The sequence below is a fragment of the Bactrocera neohumeralis genome, unplaced genomic scaffold, assembly GCF_024586455.1.
Source record: "Bactrocera neohumeralis isolate Rockhampton unplaced genomic scaffold, APGP_CSIRO_Bneo_wtdbg2-racon-allhic-juicebox.fasta_v2 cluster09, whole genome shotgun sequence".
NCBI classification, from domain to species: domain Eukaryota; kingdom Metazoa; phylum Arthropoda; class Insecta; order Diptera; family Tephritidae; genus Bactrocera; species Bactrocera neohumeralis.
Window position 1 is genome coordinate 24,546,054 of NW_026089622.1, and position 23,923 is coordinate 24,569,976.

General features: G+C 37.4%; 2 protein-coding genes and 1 pseudogene across 3 annotated transcripts in view; 1 reads left to right on the forward strand and 2 right to left on the reverse strand.

Moving 5' to 3' along the window:
- Positions 1–23,923, reverse strand: part of LOC126764053 (uncharacterized) — a 917,515-nt gene that overhangs the window by 305,619 nt on the left and 587,973 nt on the right. The gene's annotated exons all lie outside the window — the stretch shown is intronic.
- LOC126764242 (uncharacterized) lies at positions 2,010–2,938 on the forward strand. The gene is made up of 2 exons (XM_050482050.1): positions 2,010–2,428; positions 2,514–2,938. Exons 1-2 carry the CDS (start codon positions 2,396–2,398, stop codon positions 2,829–2,831), a joined length of 351 nt encoding a protein of 116 aa, XP_050338007.1. The 5' UTR covers positions 2,010–2,395; the 3' UTR covers positions 2,832–2,938.
- LOC126764815 (small nucleolar RNA U3) lies at positions 7,984–8,186 on the reverse strand (annotated as a pseudogene).

Consider the following 23,923-nt stretch of genomic DNA (forward strand, 5'->3'; position numbering starts at 1 on the left):
AAAGCAAATACCATTACATCTCCCCGAGCATGCCTTGCCAACAAGCGTCTTTTCGCGACGATGGCAAAAGCTAAAAATCATAAATTGAACAATTTCTGATATTTGTATGAGAAGGAAAAAGCGACAACCCCGCAAATATAAGTATAGAATAAAATTGACAACATAGTTTATTTGTCGATTTTCAAGTCAAGAAATGTGCCAAAGAAAATATTCAATATTCCTCTGATTTATGTGTACGGTGAATCCCGGTTAAGTAGTATTCCGCTTAAATGAAAATCAGCCCTCTTAACTGCCCATATCATGCTGCATCTCACGGTTGTTTTTTGATATACATGGAAATTATTGTTTTAAGTACCACTCGATTAAGTATCCGCACTCGCTTATGTGCCATATTAATTTTTTTTAACAAACCACAAAAATCTTTATCTTTGATTGTGGCACATAATCGGGATTGACTGTATTTGTCAAGGAATGTACAAAATATTGTTACGCGGCTTGCTAAAATCTGAGTCGACATGTATGCAAGCTCACACACAAACATCCATATCTACGTTGGTTTGTAAGCGAAGCTGGTACAGCGGCAAGGGAAGCAGTGGCAAGTGGCGATCGTTCGTTTGTGTTTTCTGCACAGCTCGGATTTTCTACCAACAACACAATGTTGTGAAGCTTTGTCGTTGCGTCATTCTTTCGACACATTGATTCTTTGACATGAAAGCAAAAAATATGAGCTTCGCCATTGGTTGTCCGCGTCAACGGAAATTTCGCATGAAGCATTGAATGTACATATTTACATACATTTGTTGCATGTAGACAAATTTACAAACATTATGCGTATGGTTCTTTTATATTTGCTTACATGCACACATACTTATGCAGTGCACTCGCGGTAACGTGAACACCGTCTAACGTGAACACCGGCTAACGTGAACACGCTTTTTTTACATTGACTACTCTGTAACGTGAACAAACTTACTTAGAAAGCTCAGTAACGTGAACAAAATTTTAGTTCACTACACTTTTTATTAACATACGAACAACACCGAATACATTAAATTTTATTTTTTAAGTTCGAGGAATCCCCTAATATTGAAAAATTTGCGCAACTTTTTACCATATGACAACGACTTACTTCAGTTGCAGGTTTTTTCTTTCGCGGAGTGATCAATCAATCGGAATGAGTTCTAAAAAATCGAAGTGTTTGCAATTAAAAGAAAAAGCAGACATTTTAGACAGTCTGAAAAAAGGAACAAGTGTGACTAACTTAGCAAAAAAATATAATGTCGCTAAGTCAACAATATGCAGTATTAAAAAGAAAAAAGAAGTCATTTTAAAATGCGTGAATAATACATACCAAGGACCGGGAAAAAGAAAAACTTTAAAATCGTCAGAGCTTCCAGCTATGGAAAAAAGTCTATACCTTTGGTTCATCCGGGTGCGCGAAAGGAATTGTCCTGTAAGTGGATTAATGCTAAAAGAAAAGGCTAAGGAATTGCATTCCCTACTTAAAGAAAACGCGACCGGATTCAATGCTAGTGACGAATAAAGATACGGAGTTAGATTGCTTAAAGTATCTGGAGAAAAACTCTCATCGCAGCCTCAATTGGTTGATCCATTTAAACTAAAATTAAAACAAAAAATTGAGGAAATGGAGTTATGTAATGACCAATTGTATAATGCTGACGAATCTGGTTTATTCTGGAACCTTTTGCCAGATAAGACCTATGTATCATCGCATGAGAAAACTGCTCCAGGAACAAAGACGGAGAAGCAGCGTATAACATTTCTCTGTTGCGAAAAAGCATCGGGTGCACATAAACTTAAACTTTTAGTAGTTGGTAAGGCAAAAAATCCACGCAGCTTTAAACACTTTAGTTGCCCTACGGATTATAAGAATTCGAAATCAGCCTGGATGGCATTGGTTCCATCAATCTTTTGTGCCACAGGTAAACATTTTTTTCGCTTAATTAATAATTATTATAAATTCTTGCTTTTGGCCAGGTAAGATTGTTTCTAAAGCGAAAGAACTTAGCAATAAAGGCATTATTACTTATTGCCAACGCTCCCTCTCATCCAAGTGAATCAGAATTAAAAACTGAAGAAGGAAATATAATTGCCATGTTTATGCCGCCAAATGTCACCCCTCTTATCCAACCTATGGATCAAAATGCGATTAAAATAACGAAGTTATATTACAGAAACAGTTTGTTGGCTTCAATAGCAGCAAAAAACTTAGATTTGCTTGAATCAATGAAAACTGTAACGTTGAAAGATGCTGTTACCCTTTTATCTGTCGCGTGGGATCGGGTCAGCACAGAAACTCTTGCCAATTGTTGGAAAAACATTTTAAGTTTAATGGGAAACGAGGAGGACCCTGAATACAACATTCCATTAACAAATGGAGTGCAGAAATAAACTCTTTAATGCGAATGTCAGTTGATCTCCTTCAGGACTTGAGTCCTCAGTGTCAGTTTTACGACACACTTTGATATCATTATTACTTTTTTCTATTTTAGGTTGAGTTTACATTGCCAATGGTTCGAGAGTGGAACGATGACCCTTGTGTTGATGATACCACCGAAATCCATGAAATCACCGAAATCCACGAAATTGAAGAAAGTGACGATGATGATGGTATTGCCGAAGACCCCATAAAGAAAATTGCCGCAAGTGAGGCAGTTGAAATCTTTAACAAGGCATTGCAATGGGCTGGAGATGCAATGGTTGATCAGAGCGACATGAGTGTACTTAGACGCATAAGGGAGAAAGCAGTATTTCAGCTATTAGAAAGGAAAAAGCAGCAGAAAAAGATAACGGATTTTTTTAATGAATAAATCTAATGTGAAATTTTATTCGCAATTTAATATATATGTTCATACCCATGAACATACTAATGGCAATAATAAAATACTTTTACATTTAAATGTGTAAAAATCCTGAATTTAGCAATTTGAAGTTATTTTGCGTCTTCAAATTCGACAATCGCTAACGTGAACATTTTCACTAACGTGAACTCCTTGGTTTTAATTAGTTCACGTTACCGCGAGTGCACTGTATATGTATGGGCAAATGTGCGGCCGCTTGGTCTTTTAACATGTTATCAAAACTTTTAAAGACCTGACCTGTAAATAAATATGTATGTATGTATGTATGTATATATCTCATCAAACCTACATTAATTAAAGATTTACATACATAGGTAATAATGCATGTATGACTTTACTATATATTTCCAAAGATTTTAAGAAAGTCATCATGAAATAGTTCAATTTGTACGTGCATACATACATGCTTGTGTGCTTTGATATAAAATATGTATATAGAAAATATAAGTACATATGTACATATGTATGTATGTATGTATGTATATAAATTATATGCAGTCGTTTGCGCATTGTAAACATACGAATCTGTAAGCGTACATTTCTAAACATTGAAATTAATATATTTTTCCCCATTGGCTCTAACAACTACTCAGTTCTGTTATTGTCGTGCCCCTGATGTTAAGTGGTGAAATGCGCAAATAATTTTCTGTGGTGAAATGCACTAATCCAAAACAGTAAATATCCCAAAATTGAAATATCCCTAAATTCTTGATATCGTGAACCTTCTCTGTAATATACGTTCTCTTGTACGACCTTCGTGATCCAATTGCAACGCTATTCTAAAAGAAAAACCTCCAACAAGAATAGTCATACCGTTTACTCAGTCTCCTGTATTATTCGCAACTGTAGTTACTTAGTTAATTCCAATAAGAATCAGGTGATCGCTCCTTGCTCTTCCAGAGTAACTCAGAAGTTACGTTATCCGATTCTGCTCAACATACCAGTCAAAGAACTCTCTCACTTGTTAACCGCAAATGTTAAACTTTATTATTAGCTTAAGAATAAAGTTACTTGTTGGCCCTACGTTGTCATACAGATAGATCGCTCTCCCAGCAATCAACTTACTCTTGCTTTGCAACCCTGCCAACATTTGGAAGTGCCTTTTATCGCCAACGCCAAATACGTCACGCTTTAGTCACTTCCGTACGTTAAAAAAAAGGTGCGTGGAGTCCCTACGCGCGGATGAAGTTATACTTCTTAGTGATATTCCAAGAAATGCATATCATTTCGCAGAAATGAAAGACAAAGGAAAGAAAAAGCAGTATATCTTCAATAATGCACAAGCATACAAACATACATATGCGCAGCAGCAGCAAGGAAAGAGTTAACAATCGGCGATCCATTGTATATTTCGTACTGCATAACCAAACCATAATTAGTACAACGCAATCCAAGTTTCAATGGTGGTCGAAGTGGTAAGCGCTTGGAAAGTAACGACGACCACGTTGGAGGTACGTAGGTTCGAATCCCAACAGTTTTTTTTTTTTTTTTTTTTTTTTTAAATTGATCTTATTTTATAATAAGTCATTTTAAATATATAAAAGATTTACCTAAACATTGTGATGATATTTTCGTGATTCATACGCAATGTACGAATGTAAGCAATTTCGTTTTGCCGTCGGCATTTCAATTTCTCATGCTTCAATTTTTGCTTTCAACCAAGGAATCACTTGTATGTATCGGGTGATTTTTTAAGAGCTTGATAACTTTTTTTAAAAAAAAAAAACGCATAAAATTTGCAAAATCTCATCGGTTCTTTATTTGAAACGTTAGATTGGTTCATGACATTTACTTTTTGAAGATAATTTCATTTAAATGTTGACCGCGGCTGCGTCTTAGGTGGTCCATTCGGAAAGTCCAATTTTGGGCAACTTTTTCGAGCATTTCGGCCGGAATAGCCCGAATTTCTTCGGAAATGTTGTCTTCCAAAGCTGGAATAGTTGCTGGCTTATTTCTGTAGACTTTAGACTTGACGTAGCCCCACAAAAAATAGTCTAAAGGCGTTAAATGGCATGATCTTGGTGGCCAACTTACGGGTCCATTTCTTGAGATGAATTGTTCTCCGAAGTTTTCCCTCAAAATGGCCATAGAATCGCGAGCTGTGTGGCATGTAGCGCCATCTTGTTGAAACCACATGTCAACCAAGTTCAGTTCTTCCATTTTTGGCAACAGAAAGTTTGTTAGCATCGAACGATAGCGATCGCCATTCACCGTAACGTTGCGTCCAACAGCATCTTTGAAAAAATACGGTCCAATGATTCCACCAGCGTACAAACCACACCAAACAGTGCATTTTTCGGGATGCATGGGCAGTTCTTGAACTGGTTGCTCTTCACCCCTGGCAATTTTCTTATTTACGTAATTCAACCAGAAATGAGCCCATCGCTGAACAAAATTTGTCGATAAAAAAGCGGATTTTCTGCCAACTTTTCTAGGGCCCATTCACTGAAAATTCGACGTTGTGGCAGATCGTTCGGCTTCAGTTCTTTCACGAGCTGTATTTTATACGGTTTTACACCAAGATCTTTGCGTAAAATCTTCCATGTGGTCGAATAACACAAACCCAATTGCTGCGAACGGCGACGAATCGACATTTCACGGTCTTCAGCCACACTCTCAGAAACAGACGCAATATTCTCTTCTGTACGCACTGTACGCATTCGTGTGGTTGGTTTAATGTCCAATAAAGTAAACTGAGTGCGAAACTTGGTCACAATCGCATTAATTGTTTGCTCACTTGGTCGATTATGTAGACCATAAATCGGACGTAAAGCGCGAAACACATTTCGAACCGAACACTGATTTTGGTAATAAAATTCAATGATTTGCAAGCGTTGCTCGTTAGTAAGTCTATTCATGATGAAATGTCAAAGCATACTGAGCATCTTTCTCTTTGACACCATGTCTGAAATCCCACGTGATCTGTCAAATACTAATGCATGAAAATCCTAACCTCAAAAAAATCACCCGATATGTATGTACATATGTGCAATATATGCCTTATAGCATTGACAAACGGCAGCGTTAAACCAGATTAATTGCATTTTTCGGGATTAATTCAGGAGTTACCACAGCTAACTCTGTTGCTGAATCCAAAAATAACTCTCAAAAGTTTAGGGAGTTTGTGAGATTTTCGTTGGCAACATTGTTAAAAATGGCCAATTTTCATCTATTGTGAATGAAATACAAGCAACCCTGACAGCTGTTTATCAAATTCTCAATATAATATCAATAAAACTTCTATGTTATGATGCAGTTTTAAAAATAATGTGTTGATATGCTTTGTAATAAAAAATGGTTTGGTAAAAATTGGTCGGCTAACAACCGTAATGTTTATCTTCTATCAATTTTCATTGAAAATATTATAAAAAGGACAATGAGCTGTTTATGAGAGTTTCAAACTCGCATAGCTGCCGTCTGTCACCTACAAATTTGGATCTGATTAAGTGCGCAGTTAATCCGGATTAACGCTGCCGTCTGTCAAGGCTATTAGCGTTTTGCCGTCGGCATTTCCATATTGACATGCAAAAGTAATTATGTACTTCATTGTTTCGTTTTGGCCCAATTTTGTATATTAAGACAAGTGTCAATAATTGCGCCAATTTTCATAATGTTGGAAATTTTGCGCGAATAAGACGTGTGCGGGTTAAGTCGTGAATATTACTTATATTAATTAATTTGAAAGTGCCGAAAAATGCGAAACGAAATTTCAATAAATTTAAATAAATTTAAGTAAATTTACATGTATTTTCATTTATATTTAATTGTCAATAAATTTTTTAAAAATTATTTGCCCTAGTTGTCCATTTTTTATTTTCTCACACATTTCAGGCGATTTTTGTATAGAAATTTGACCGGCGTAGAAGCAAAATGCGAAACAATCATACATACATATATTATGTCGTTTGCACATTTGTCTGTATGTTTGCGAAAGCAAATGTTCTACAAAAGCATATTTCTATACTTAAACAAAATTATTAGAATCATGGTATGTTTCTTATGTACATGCATAACCAAATCATACTTAAGTCAGTGTAACCTAAGTGTCAATGGTGGTGTTGGTGGTAAACGCTTCGCTTGGAAAGTCAAGATGATACCAGAGGTCTCAGGTTCGAATCTCGGCAGAATAAATTTTTAATTTTTTGCTTTTAACATCGCGTATACTATACAAACAAATATTTTTCTTACTAATAGAAATTAAATTTATCACAGTATATGTATATTATGTATATTGCTGTGATAAATTTAATTTCTATTAGTAAGAAAAATATTTATTTGTAAAGTATACGATGTTAAAAGGCATACATCTTCTATCCTATCTTGTGTATCTGCACATGCTCATATGAGTGTATGTGTACGCATGTGCGCGTTCAGAAATTTAAATCATATTTTCATCACTTATAAATATACTTATTAATTGTGCGCGCATTGACTTGCATGTTCATGCATTCATATATACTTATATGTACATATATTTGCATACATTGCCAAACAAATAATGCACAAGCATACAAACATACATATGCGTATACATATGAATATGTCACCAACAAAAAATTGATCTTCACAAGACAATATGGCAGCCAAATTGGCGAAGAACAAGTGTAGTACATTTTACAACAAAAACGATTTCATTCATGAACGCAGGCGCAAATTCCACAAGCGATCTCGCTTCATTCATAAAAACAGAGGCCGTAACATCTCCCCGAGCATGCCTTTGCCAACAAGTCGTCTTTTCGCGACGATGGCAAAAGCTAAAAATCATAAATTGCACAACTTTCTGGTGCTTCTCGCAAAAATCTGCGTCGATATGTTTTCACGATCATACGTATACATACATACATATTTACGCATGTCTGTAGGCGAAGCTGCTAGAGCGGCAAGGGGTGACAATCGGCGGCCATTACTTTACTTATGCCATAGAAATTCTATTGCTACGAATATGGAAATGACAACGAACTAATGCAAATATGCATATTTCTAAAGGTCATTAATTTCTTTGAAGAAATGAAAGGAATGAATGATCCTGAGAAGTATAGTCTTAACTTTTCAACGGCCAACGCAGAGCATTTCAACCAAAAGGAATTTATTCATTAAAATCACCACTCAGAAGTCGTTTTTATACGTTGTAAGCGAACAATTTTCGAAGAAATATCATTTCTATTATGCCACAAGACAAAATTAGAAATGAACTTCTTAAACCTCACGCTATCAGATAAAACGATATACCTCGTCATCGCGGGTCGATTTCAAAAAATGTAAATGAAGACTAACTACAGAAATGATCCTGTAAAGTATAGCCTTAATTTTTCAACGGCCAAAGCAGAGTATTTCAACCAAAAGATACGCAAAATAGTTGAGAATTCGCAGAAAGGAAAGACAAACGAAAAAAAGAAGCATAACTTCAATAATGCACAAGCATACAAACATACATATGCGCACACATGTGAATATGTCACCAACCAAAAATTGAAACATTGTTCTACAAACACAACAACAGCATAAGCATGGCAACATTGTGTTGTTGGTAGAAAAGCCGAGCTGTGCCGGAAGAAACGAACAAACGATCGCCGATTGTCACCGCTTCGCTTGCTGCTCGAACATCTTCGCAGACAAGGTTGTGTTAGATTCATATTGAGCAAGGGGTTGCGTAGATTCATATTGAGCAAGATTGCGCAACCTGAATCTATCGCAACCTTTTCCGAACTCGTATAAGAAGTATAACTTAAAAAAAAATTAGTTTCAAAAATATAAATAAGTTTATGAACATTATATACACAAATATATTATTGGTATATCTACAATTGAACATACATTTCTATACGTAACTACATAACTACTATTCAAAGACCACATTGGCAAACATCCCGCAATACCTCTGGTTTTATGTCAAACAAAAACAAGCAGCATTGCACAAAAGAAAAAAAAAATTAAATTAAACACACATGTATATGTATATTAGCACAAACATTTCGTGCATACTTAGGTACATAGCGAATTGATCTCTTTAACGAGCTCTCAATTGCATATAATATAGGTACGTATATACGCATATACATACATACAAGTCCACGTATTAGTAACGCTCAGAACCCAAAAAGAGGAAGCCAGAGCAGATACGGTGAAGCGCTGGCAAAAACGATGGGAAGACAGCCGAAATGGCCGCTGGACATTCCGACTAATCCCTAAATTGGAACTATGGCTTAATAGATCGCACGGAGAAGTAGATTTTTACCTCACCCAAGTTCTCACTGGACACGGCTGTTTCAAATCATATTTGAAGCGATTCAATCATGAAGACAACGATGTATGCGACTATTGCGGAGGCGAGATCATCGAGAATGTGGAGCACACAATTTTCCTATGTGCGAAATACGACGAAGAAAGGCAATCTTTGAGAAACGCATTCGGGGTAGACCCAACCCCAGAAAACCTAGTGTCTCAAATGGTAGAATCACTAGATAAGTGGAAAGCCGTGTCCGAAGTGGCAGCAAAAATCATGAAACGACAAAGAGCTGGAGAACAACAACGTAGAAGACTACTCCAAATTCCAACGAACAACTAAGACGCGACACACAAACCATGACTGGAGCAGACAAGAAGGTTTTGGTGACAATCACTGTACTAGGGGGGTATAAGACAAACCGAGGTAGGGCCAAGTAAATGCAGCTTGTTACTGAATGCATTAGGACCTTCACGTACGTATGAGTAATACTCAACCTTCCTCCCGACGTAATACTTGACGGTGGTACCGGGGGGTTCGGTACAAGACAGTAGGAGGTTTAGTTCGGATTAAAGTTCCACACTGACATGGGTTCAGGCTTCGATGCTTCCTCCTCGTAAAAAAAACAAAAAAAAAAAAAAAAAAAAAAAAAAAAAAAAAAAAAAAAAAAAAAGTCCACGTATTAGGGTGTACATACAAAACAATCGGACATCAAATATTTTAATCAATAAAAACCGCGGTTTTTAATAGTAATTAACAATTTAAACATATATTCAAAATAAATTATTGTCAATAAACATAATATTATTTCATTTTATTGATTAAAATATTTGATGTCCGATTGTTTTGTATGTTTCCATATACGTGGACTTATATGTATGTATATGCGTATATACGTACTTATATTATATGAATTGAGAGCTCGTTAAAGAGATCAATTCAATTAATAAAAAAATACAAAAATGGTTAATAACGATACAAATCAAAATACACCTGCAGGAGCTATACGCTCAAAACAGGTTGTAAAATTTATTTCACAAAGTGACAGTTTAACAAGTTAGTTCAAGACTACTCTGAATCGGCATTAGAAATCAAAAAGGAAAGTCTCGATAATTTTTTGACTTGCCTCCAAGCGGCTCATGACGACATAGTAGATCCTGACGATTCAGACCTACCCAAAAATTTTAAATCATCCGCTTACGCTATTTTTGAAAACTGTTTAGACCAATATGAAGATACAAAAGCTATGATCTCCGATCAACTAAAGATAATTAAAGCAATTGCACCTACTCCCCACAGTGGAGTAGAGCAGCCACAAATAGACATTCAAAGGGCAAATTCAGGCACCCACCTCGAGGTGCCCGCATGTGATACAGAAACGTTCTATGGAGGTTATGAAGAATGGCCGTCCTTCCGGGACATGTTTACAGCTGTTTACATCAACCATCCAGAACTATCAAAATCACAAAAATTCTATCACCTCCGATACAAGTCAAAAGGTCAAGCAGACGTCATAGTAAAACAGTTCGCTCTTAATGACGATAATTTCAATTTGGCTTGGGAAGCTCTAAAAGCTAGACATGAAAACGAAAGAATACTAGTCGATAAACATGTACCGATACTATTAAACTTGCCTTAAATCAAGAAAGAAACAAGTGAAAATTTTGTAACACGACAATCCACTTTGCTAAATGGGTATCAGCCTCCCCACTTCTGCCCGTCAACATCATCCCACACATCTACGTATGCAACACTGATTCGCCACATTCCCCACACTCATCATCACTTTCCTCGCATCATCCACCACGCTCTAACACACACACAATGACCTCACACACCATCACCTACTTTCGCCGAAGAAAAATACAAAAGGACGGACAACTTGTTAAAAAAGACATTCTGGCGCTACGACATCGGCCTAATCGACACGATTCCTCTTACCTGTTTTTTCTGCGAAAATCACGTTAACTCATAAGATTTTGTAACCTTTATGAGGCGAAAATTTTAAATTTTATTGTGCGAGCATCCCATTTAAAAATTATAATTTATATCATATACATACCTATGTGGCGAAAATAAATAGAACGTTTACATTTATATTACTTTAAAAGTTTGCGAATCTCTTGGGCTAATTTCACATACACTTGTGTTTTGTAATTTTATAAAAAAATAAATTCAGAAGTTGCTAACAACTTGAAGTGAAGTGAAAACGAATTTTTAATCGCAATTTTGGAAAAAAATATAGGTACGGTGAGTGCGGGAAAGGTGAAACATAAAACATTACATGGTCCTTCGAGCCTAAAAGAAAGGCACTGCGGAAACTAAGAAAAAAAATATATGTATTTATATACATATATATATATATTATGCATATGGGAAAGTGACCCAAAAACTTAAACAAAACATAATAATAATTAAATCTAAAAACTTAAAATCAAGTGAAAGAAAATTAATATACACATTATATACATAATACAAAAAAAAGAAAGTGTCAGTGACAGCAGTGCTTAGGACATAAAAGAACAAATCAGAGAATACATATGTCTCACATAATAAAAGGAAAACAAAAATAACCAAAAAGAAACCAAACGGGCGCGAACTAAATTTAACATATAAAGCTAAATAAAAACAAACTCACTTACAACAAATTATACGGGCGCGAATTCAAACAAGAATCAAACATAAAAGAAATAGAGGAAAGTAGAAGGCGGGATAACCAGCTGGCATCCAACCAAGAGGAGGAACTGGACAACACACTCACACTCACTTCTGGTATAACCCAAAACCTCTAAGGGAAATCAAAGTGAATTGTATCGTTTCAATTTTTATACTCTCGCAACAATGTTGCTAACGAGAGTATTATAGTTTTGTTCACATAACGGTTGTTTGTAAGTCCTAAAACTAAAAGAGTCAGATATAGGGTTATATATACCAAAGTGATCAGGGCGACGAGTAGAGTCGAAATTGTCCGTCGTCCGGTGTCCGTCCGTCCGTCCGTGCAAGCTGTAACTTGAGTAAAAATTGAGATATCATGATGAAACTTGGTACACGTATTCCTTGGCTCCATAAGAAGGTAAGTTCGAAGATGGGCAAAATCGGTCCACTGCCACACCCACAAAATGGCAGAAACCGAAAACCTATAAAGTGTCATAACTAAGCCATAAATAAAGATATTAAAGTGAAATTTGGCACAAGGAATCGCATTAGGGAGGCGCATATTTGGACGCAATTGTTTTGGAAAAGTGGGCGTGGTCCCGCCCCCTACTAAGTTTTTTGTACATATCTCGGAGACTACTATAGATATGTCAACCAAAGTCTACAAAGTTGTTTTCTTCAGGCATTTCCATATACAGTTCAAAAATGGAAGAAATCGGATAATAACCACGCCCACCTCCCATACAAAGGTTATGTTCAAAATCACTAAAGTGCGTTAAACTAACAAAAAACGTCAGAAACACTAAATTTTACGGAAGAAGTAGAAAGCTGCACCCAGGCTTTTTAAAAATTGAAAATGGGCGTGGCGCCGCCCACTTATGAACCAAGAACCATATCTCAGGAGCTACTAGACCGATTTCAATGAAATTCGGTGTATAATATTTTCTTAACACCCTGCTGACATGTACGAAATATGGGTGAAATCGGTTCACAACCACGCCTTCTTCCAATATAACGCTATTTTGAATTCCATCTGATGCCTTCTCTGTATAATACGAGTATAAACATTAGGAACCAATGATGATAGCGAAATAAAACTTTACAAAAATACGGTATTTGAAAAATATGTAAATGACGTATTATGAAATCTCGATTATCACTTTACCATGCGAGAGTATCAAATGTTCGGTGACACCCGAACTTAGCCCTTCCTTACTTGTTTGGTATTAATTTTTATGTATATATGTATGTATGTTTGGTAGTAACTACGGTTGCATACAAAACCGTTTAAGCAACATTTTATTTAAACGGATTTCAAATATTTTTTAATCGGTATAAATTAAAAAAACCGATATTAAAAAACAAAAAAAAGTGAGCAAAATTTGGTATTGTACCGCCCACGTACCTTCGTTTATGCAACCACTCACTAAAAATTATTAATTCATTGTATTATCGCAGTATTCAAGTATTTACTTGTAAATTTTCCGGCAATACTTCTTCTGCTTCTTAAAGCAGTAAGCTGGATTGCTCAAAGGAAGTAATAGGCGCAATAAAAATTATAAAGCAAACATTAAGAGAGAGAGTATAAACATACATATATACATACATATATCGGGTGATTTTTAAGAGCTTGATAACTTTTTTATATTTATATCGGTTCTTTATTTGAAACGTTAGACTGGTTCATGACATTATTTATATAAATGTTGACCGCGGCTGCGTCTTGTGGTCCATTAAAGTCCATATAGTGCACTTTAAGTGCAGAGCATTTCGGCCGGAATAGCCCGAATTTCTTCGGAAATGTTGTCTTCCAAATTGCTCTTATTTCTGTAGTTTAGTTGACGTAGCCCCACAAAAAATAGTCAAGGCGTTAAAATAATATGACAGTTTTACAAATGTACATACATATGGTATATATGCGTTGCAATGTTCTTTATCTGTATGTACAAACTTCTAAAAATATATCCACACAGCGTACAAACCACACCAAACAGGATATAATTGAACAATTAAAAATAAGAATAAAAACTATAAAAATTGTATATGCAAAATATAAACTACGTCAAAATTTATGTATATAACAAATTTAAGTGCAGATTATTTAACAACAGTTTCCCTTTTTCTTCTGAATTGAAATACAGGTTTATATTTCGCAAAAATAAATATCTTAATTACCATATACATGAACATACATTATACAACGTCCTAACAGGCAAACAAATTTTAATAGAATTCCTCTCTTCGTGAAAAAGAACAAGAGAAGTGCACATAACACTAAAGCGAAAGTACAAGCAGATAAAAACGCACACATACATACTTACATATATACAAAAGGTATTGACCCATTCCGTCACATACGTACGAGGGCATACTAATAAATCCAGAAAGATAATAAATACTCGCATACAAAAAACCAAAAAAAAAAAAAAAATATATATATATATATAATATATATATATATATATATATATTATATATATACTATTATAATAAATTATTATTATATAATAATATTAATTATAAATAATAAGCATAAACGACAACTCAAATAAATACAACGGCGAGTAATAAAAGCTACAAGCGCGAATTTTGTTAATTTTATCGGAAATAAAAAACTCTTATTTACATAAAAGAGTTTTCGGTTAATAAAGTTCTCAGTACACACTGAAAGAAAATATATACAAATATTTTACAATTTTACATTTCTAAATGAATATAGATTCAAAAGAATCTAAAACATCTCAATTCTTGAAAATTCCCAAAATGATTTCTGACGATAAGAGTCCATGTACACCTGCAGAAGCTACACGCTCCAAGCAAGGTGCTACAAAACAAAAGAGGGGGAAAGACATATCATACTCTAAATTCATTTCTGAGAGTGACTGTCTAATAAAATACTGCACTCGATTTGCCTCTTCGCCGATTCAAGACAATTCTGAATCGGCGCTAGAAATAAAAAGCCAAACGCTTGAAAATTTTTGGACACGTCTCCAAGCTGCATATGACACAATTGTAGATACTGACGATTCAGATCTACCAGAAAGCTTTAAATCTTCTGCATACGCCAAATTTGAAAACTGCTTAGACCAGTATGAAGACACAAAAATTATGATCGCAGATCAATTAAAACTTATAAAGTCAATTGCACCTACTCCCCACAGTAGAGTAGAGTTACCACAAGTGCAAGCCCAAGAGGCAACAGGCATTCATCTCAAAGTGCCAGCGTGTGATACGGAAATATTTCATGGAGGTTATGAACAATGGCCGTCCTTCCGGGACATGTTTACAGCCGTGTACATAAACCATCCAAAATTATCACAAGCGCAAAAATTGTATCATCTCCGATACAAAACAAAAGGTCAAGCAGGCGTAATAGTAAAACAGTTCGCATTAAGTGATGACAATTTCAATTTGGCTTGGGAAGCTCTGAAAGCAAGATATGAAAACAAAAGAATATTGGTCGACAAGCAAGTAACCATGCTCATGAACTTGCCGAAAATTCAAAAAGAAACAAGTGAAGAATTCATAAAATTAGAATCCACTGTTTCAAATTGTTTGTCGGTTCTATCGACACAAAATGTTCCCACAGACAACTGGGACCCTATTCTGGTAAACATATGCACCGCAGCATTACCAGAAAAATCATTACTTCTATGGGAGCAATCGCTCTCATCAAGAAGAGACTGCCCAACGTGGCAGCAAATGAAAGATTTCTTAACTACCCAATATGAAATTGCGGAAAGGGTAGATAAAAAAACAGTCAGAACTAAAAACGTTCAACACGACCTAGACAGAAGCTTTAATAGACCCCAAGTCAATAACAACAACAATTTAAATAGAAGCTTTTTCAAAGCACAATCGTTCACATCTGAACAGAACAAATATACTTCATGCGAACTATGTAAAGGAGGGCATAAACTCAAAACTTGCGAGAAGTTTAAAAAATTAAATATAAATTAAAACGAAAGGAACAACTTTGTCAGGTCAAAAAGACTCTGTACAAACTGCTTGTCCCACGCGCACAATCTTACTAATTGCGAAAGCAAATTCAACTGCGTATATTGTCAGAAAAGACATCATTCCATGTTACATTACAACATGTCTCCCAATACACCTCAAAGTAACGCATTCTCAAGAAAAGCCACGGGTTTAGTTGCAACAGCAACTCCCGAAACACAAAATCTCGAAATTTGCCAAGAGACACCATGCTGCTCAAAGGCATTAAAAACTCAAACGCTACACAGCGAGAATCAAAGTAAGGTATTACTACCAACAGCAGTTGTCTCCATCGAACATCGAGGAGAACTGTTCAAACTAAGAGCCTTAATAGACCAAGGGTCCCAACGATCCTTTATAGCGTCTAAGGCACAAAATAAATTAAAATTGCCAACAAAACATGCCAACTATGAAATTACGGGAATGGGCGGAAGAGTAGTACAAAACTCTAACAAAATATGCCCCATTACCCTAATTTCCCCCCAAGCGGATAAGCGCATTCAAGCAAATGCTATTGTCTTACCGCAACTAACAAACATGCTTCCAAGCTATCAAATAAATAGCAAGCATTGGGATAAATTTCACACCTGACTCTAGCAGATCCCAACTGCAACAAGCCAGCTCAAATAGACATCCTAATAGGCAGTGAACTTATACCGCAATTTATACTAGAAGGTGTTGAAAAAATATCAAACACCCTTCCAGCTCAAAACACTATATTCGGTTGGATACTAAGTGGAGTAGTTACTGAAACAGTTTCTACCATGACAACTGAAGTTGAAGAAATATCCAACGAATACCTTGCTTCACAATTAAGGAAATTTTGGGAGTTAGAAGAGCTCCCCCCCATTTCGATCGCAACACCAGAAGATCAGTATTGTGAAGACTTTTATAAAGCCACAACTACTAGATCAGATAATGGTCGGTATGTCGTACGACTACCACTAAAACAACAATTTCCAGACACACTCGCCTTAGGTCACTCTCGCACCTCTGCAATACAGCAGTTTCTAAGTATGGAAAAAAACCTACTTAGAAAAGGTGAGCTCAAACAAGATTATGATGGTGTCTTAGAAGAATACCTCCATTTAGACCACATGGAGGAAGTAAGCCCATGTGAAAAAATCATAAGAGGCAAATATTACTCTTTCTACTTGCCACATCATGCAGTAGTAAAGCCTGACAAAAAAACAACAAAAGTCAGAGTTGTCTTCAATGCCTCCAGAACCACTAGCTCGGGGAATTCCCTAAATGACATTCTATTTACGGGACCCACACTCCAACCAGATCTAATGCTCCTCATATTGAACTGGCGTATATACAAATACGTATTCAATGGGGATGTCGAAAAAATGTATCGACAAATACTCGTACATAAAGATGATCAAGATTTTCAGCGAATTATTTTCCGAAAATCTGCCAATAGTCCACTACGCGACTTTAAATTAAAAACAGTAACCTTTGGCGTAAACTGTGCTCCATACTTAGCCATTCGTACACTCCACGAACTGGCAGAAAACACAAAGTCAGAATTTCCTCTGGCAACACAAGTGTTAAAAACACAGACGTATGTTGACGATATCCTGTCTGGAAGCCACAGCCTTCCACTAGCATACGATACCTTATCACAGGTAATAAATGCCCTCAATACCGCAGGGTTTCCTTTAAAAAAGATTACAGCCAATCACCCGAATATTTTAAAAAATATTCCTAAAGACCATTTGTTGGATACTAATTTCCTTATATTTGAAAAGGAAAGTACAACAAAAACACTGGGCATACAATGGAATGCGATATCTGACCAGTTCTCATACACGACAGAGTCCATATCCGCATTATCAGCCATCACAAAAAGACAGATTTTATCCTCGGTGGCAAAACTTTTATCCTCCCGCAGGATGGCTTTCGCCAATTATGATACAAGCGAAAGTCCTGATTCAAGAATTATGGCTAGACGGAACCGACTGGGACGAACAAGTGAAACCTCTTCGCTTAGAAAAGTGGTCCCAGTTTGCTAATAACCTAAAAGACATTTCGCAGATACAAATTCCACGGTGGGTAAACTATTCCCCCGAATACAAAGTGGAACTACACGGCTTCTGCGACGCCTCTGAAAAGGCATATTGTGCCACTATTTATGTGCGCACACAAAGCGATATTGCCACCACAAGCCACCTACTGGCGGCAAAAGCAAAAGTCGCACCTCTAAAAACGATAAGTCTACCACGACTTGAACTCTGTGGCGCTCTGCTATTAGCCAAGCTAGTCTCCATGGTGCATACTCACTTGAACATGGCAAAATACAAGTTATATCTATGGTCCGATTCCGAAATAGTTCTAGCCTGGTTGGAAAAACCACCACATGCGTGGAAAACATATATTTCCAACAGAACTTCTCAAATACTTGACCTAGTAGGATCAGCCACTTGGCGACACGTAGCCAGTGCTGACAATCCTGCTGATCTAGGTACAAGAGGATGCAAACCTCTGCATCTCGCCACCTCCACCCTCTGGTGGAATGGCCCCCGATGGTTAACAGAATCTCCCGATTCTTGGCCACAATCGCCCATGCGCAACATAATTGCCCCAGAAAGTCGAAAAATCGACACTTATCATACAAGCCTGGATGATACTGACATCCTTGAACGATTCTCATCGTTCCCCGAGCGCTCAGAGTAGTCGCCTATATGCTCAGATTCATAGAGCGACTCAAGCATAAAGTTAAAGGGGCAACCTATCCCCAATGCGATACTTTGACGCACCAAGACTTGCAAAACGCAAAAATCGCCCTTATCACATCAACCCAAACGCGCTACTTCAGCCGCGACATATCATTATTAAGAGAACTGAAGCCGATTGATAAAAAGATCTCACTCTTAGTATTAAATCCATTTCTAGACACGAAAGGTCTGCTTCGTGCGAATGGTCGGCTTGCAAATTCAAGCCTAACATATAATGAACGCCACCCTATAATTATACCTGAGAGGTGTCCATTTGCCACCTTATTCATCGCATATATCCACATACTAATGCTCCATGCCGAACATCGCCTCATGCAACATAGGTTCGCCAAGAATTTATATACCCCGACTTAAGCCCCAAATAAAGAAGTGCATTTTCATGGCAAGCACTATGCATCAGAAAATGCACTATGGCAGCACTTCCACCTGAAGATTTCGCTCTGCCCTTCACCACCACAGATGTCGATTTTGCTGGGCCTTTTCAGATAAAGGCGTCCATGCTAAGATCTCCCACCCTAATGAAGGGCTACGTGGCTGTCTTTGTCTGTTTCACGACAAAAGTAGTACACCTTGAGCTGTGTACTAATCTGACGACGGAGGCTTTTCTCGCGACATTTGCCCGCTTCGTCGGACGACGTGGCTTTCCAGCAAAATAATGAGCGATAATGGCAAAACATTTATCGGAGCACAACGAGCTACAGAAAAACAGTTTGTAGATTTCATGAAACAAGTCTCACCTGACATTGTCCAAAAATACGCTTCGCAAGGTATCAATTGGCAGTTCATCCCCCCAAGCGCCCCTCATATGGGCGGCTTATGGGAATCAGCTGTAAAAAGCTTCAAAACTCATTTCAAGAAGCTAGCTGGCAACTATAAATTTAATTATGAAGAATTCACGACCTTGTTAACTAGAATCGAAGCCGTTCTCAACTCACGGCCTCTCGCAGCTCTCTCGCAAGATCCCTCAGACTTAACAGCACTAACTCCCGGCCACTTTCTTAAAGGAGCGCCCATCCTGGCCACACCTGAGCCAGGCGTGGAGACGCTCTCCTTATTAAACAGATGGGAACGAATTAAAATTCTCCATCATGAATTCAGTCGCCGATGGAAAGAAGATTATTTAAATGACCTCCACGGAAGGTACCGGTGGAAAACACCAGAAAAAGCGCCTCAGCTTGGATATTGTGTCTTGATCAATGACGATTGTCTCCCGCCTACCGAATGGCGGCTTGGCCGCATAGAGAAGCTTTACTACAGCTCCGACGGTCATATTCGCGTAGTCGATCTCCACACGCAAACTGGAACACTAACCAGGCCGGTCGTTAAACTATGTTTTTTGCCAACAGCCGAAAAAACCGATATATAAACCGTAAACAATAAACCGATAAAAACCGCCAAATATACCACAAACAATAATTTATTAAAACCAAAAATAACGTAAAAGGGTCGATCCACATGACGACCCACTCATGCCACACCACGTGTCAACATAGTTCACCACTATATTTAACAAATATCTAATGACGATAACCTCTTCTATAGATAAATATGGATATCGATGCGGCAACAGCACCAATGCCAACCGTCCGTTCGGCTGTCCACGTTCCACGCCCTGGGGCTGTCCCAACACCAGCTCCGCGAACCATCACGGCAACAATGCCGTCAACCGCTGCACGGAATGCAATCCGAGCAACTCCGACGTCGCAACAGAATGAGGTACCTCGCATCCGATGTCCTCTGTGTTGTCGTTCTCACAGGTTGCCACATTGCGGCATATTTAAAGGGATGCCACCTCAACAACGCCAGCAGGTCGCCCGAGCCCACGGCCATTGCCTCAGTTGCCTGTCGCCTACTCATACCACACAAGAGTGTACGTTCGGCTATGTGTGTCAAATGTGTATGCTTCCACACCACACTATGTTGCACCGCATCACCAGCCCCGAGATCGGGCGACACTCTGCCCCACGCAACCGCGGGGTAAACGACGTTCAAAACGGCAGCAACAGCGAAGGCCAATTCCCACTCCGGACGACTCGCGTCCGCGACACCACCACAACGTAACACGGCGGCAGCGTACTAGGCCACAAACCCGCCGTCCAACCGGTCTCAGCAACGTGGTCGCTACGCTGCAACAACTCCAGCGATTTCTAGGCTAAAAATTTGCCTAGGGGGGCCAGGATGGCTAAATGGGTATCAGCCTTCCCACTTCTGCCCGTCAACATCATCCCACACATCTACGTATGCAACACTGATTCGCCACATTCCCCACACTCATCATCACTTTCCTCGCATCATCCACCACGCTCTAACACACACAATGACATCACACACCATCACCTACTTTCGCCGAAGAAAAATACAAAAGGACGGACAACTTGTTAAAAAAGACATTCTGGCGCTACGACATCGGCCTAATCGACACGATTCCTCTTTTTGGCGAACGTCTTTACCTGTTTTTTTCTGCGAAAATCACGTTAACTCATAAGATTTTGTAACCTTTATGAGGCGAAAATTTTAAATTTTATTGTGCGAGCATCTCATTTAAAAATTATAATTATACATACCTATGTGGCGAAAATAAATAGAACGTTTACATTTATATTACTTTAAAAGTTTGCGAATCTCTTGGGCTAATTTCACATACACTTGTGTTTTGTAATTTTATAAGAAAATAAATCCAGAAGTTACTAACAACTTGAAGTGAAGTGAAAACGAATTTTTAATCGCAATTTTGGAAAAAAATATAGATACGGTGAGTGCGGGAAAGGTGACCAGAAGTTAGTAGCAAAAACAATTTAAACGAACGCTTTCACATAATTCAACATTCAACATTAACGAAAGGAATCAATTTTGTCAGATCAAAAAGGCTTTGTACAAACTGCTTGTCCTATACACATGATCTTAAAAATTGCAAAAGCAAATTTAACTGGTTATATTGCCATAAAAGACATCATACAATGCTTCATTACAGCACATATCCCATTTCACCTCAAAGAAACGCATATACAAAAAGAACCACGGGTTTAATTACAAAAGCAAATCTCGAAAGCCAAAATACTAAAAATTGCCAAGAGACACCATGCTGCTGAAAGGCACAAAAATCTCAATCGGTGTACAGCGAAACACAAAATGGACTAGCTACAGAACTAGTCACCACCATACCAACTCAAGTTGAGTATAATAAAAACAAATACCTTAATTCACAATTAAGGAAATGTCAAAAGTTAAGGAAACATCCCCCCAAAACTACTCAATCAAATAATGGTCGGTTCGGCTGCAATGACTACCACTAGAGCCACAATTTTCCAATACTCCACAAATTGGTAGAAAACAAAGTCAGATATATTGACAGTCAAAACTTTTCGGCCACGCAGGAGGCTTTCGCCAATAATGAAAAAAAAGAAAAACAATTCTGAACAAATCCTAGAGCGGTGGCAGGGTACTAATCGCCAAATTAGTGCATACCCACTAAAACATGAAATATAACACAGTTGTATCAAAAAATCGAAAAATCGACATTTTCATTAATATTCAAAAATAAACAAAATCTCAAAAGGAAGTTAAGGGATCACCATACTCCCAATGCGATAAAGTGACGCACCCACACTTACAAAAAGCAAGGGTCGCTCTTATCGCATCTATCCAAACGCTACTCATATGGGTGAGTTATGGAAATCAGCTATACAAAGCTTCAAATTAAGTATAAAGAATTATCTACTCTATGAATCGAAGCCGTTATCTATTCACGGCCACTCCCTCGCAAGATCCCTCTAAATTCATAGTGCCAACTCCAGGGCTAAGGAGTACCCATTCTGGCCACATCTGAGCCAGGCATGGAGTTATTATCGTTTATAAGCCGATAACACAGAAAAGGAAAGTAATAAACAGCTAGTTTACCAAGCCGATGGTAAAGAAATTTTAAATAAAACCACAAATAATAAACCGATCAAAGTAACAACTGCAAATATAATAACTAGTAGTTACAAACTCATAAATCCGCAAAAATATAGTTTCTAATTTTATGCATATTAAAGCAAATATGATACATTCCAAATACTATGTTTAAACCAAACCCGTTTTCAACATTTATTGCATCTACGCGAAAATACATGCAACAGTATAAAAGCGTAACACTAGGAAAAAAATATTCGCCAAGGGGGCCCAGGATGTTTAAATGAGTTAAGCATCCACCATTCTACCCGGAACAACTGGCCCATCCTAGTAAGACACAGCTAATATACCACAGCCGATGACACCATAACACATATGTACATACATTACCACAGAACACAACTCACCACACTTCTACATCAACCCACTAAACATAAAGGATGGTCTGCTGAGCAGGTTCAACACATTTCGTCACATACAGTTCGCACATCTACATCATCGATCCTGTGTGCTACGACGATATATGTATATAAATAGACCCGCAGCGATCCTGGGAAATATGGTAGCCGTTGCCTAGCATAATCATCCTTTGTGTGTAAATTTCAATAAAGTTGACCTTTTACCGTGACTAATGCCTCACAATTAACTAGTGTGTTTTTCTTAACAAAATTAGTGGGTGCTTATTACGCTAAGAATACAGTGGTGGATGTTTCCCACTAAATTGGGCACCAAAGTAAACATCACTATTAGAATGTATTTAAGAAAACAAGTAATAGCGGCTAAGTTCGGGTGCAACTGCATATTTTATACTCTTGCAATTTACAATAATCAAAGCCAGGAAAAACTTTAAGGTGTAAAACCAATCATATGGAGTAAAGTCAGTCGGATAGTCGGATTCTGATATTAATTATATAGGGGCTAGTCCAAGCTAAATCTAAATCGGTTAGTCGGTTCACGGGAATATGAAGATTTCAAAAAAAGTGGACGGTGCCACGTTCATAGTCCCTTTTTCACTCCGGCTCATTAAGCCCCTCTCATATCATCTCGAAATAAAATTTAATGTCTGTTGCGTATTTAGTTATTGGCTTATCGCGATTCATATATTCACACTGTGAGTAGAGAAGTTTGTCAAGATTTATAAACTTAAATTTTGTTGTTGTAGCTTAAGTGGTTTAGGAGATATGTACGATATCAAACTTGATTTTGCGGTTAATGGTCATTTGTGGTCCAATTACGCTCATCTACGAACTCGAAATTTTTGTACAAAGAGAACCCACACAAGTTTCATCGAGATATCCCAATTTTTACTCAAGTTACAGCTTGCACGGACGGACGGACGGACAGGATAATTTATACATATATAACCCTATATCAATCTCGCTTACTTTTAGGTAATACGTACAACCGTTAGGTGAACAAAACTATAATAATTTGTAGCAACTGGTTTCAAGAGTGTAATAATCTGTGCAAACAAAAAAAAACGTGTAAAAAAAGTTTTACACCAAAACCCAAAAACTTTTTGTACCCCTAAAATT

Bases quoted from the DNA above. Each gene is read 5' to 3' on its own strand.
- LOC126764242 (XM_050482050.1), top strand. From the start codon at position 2,396: ATGGAGTGCAGAAATAAACTCTTTAATGCGAAT. The intron at 2,429-2,513 runs GTCAGTTGATCT...TTTCTATTTTAG, and splicing joins ATAAACTCTTTAATGCGAAT to GTTGAGTTTACATTGCCAAT.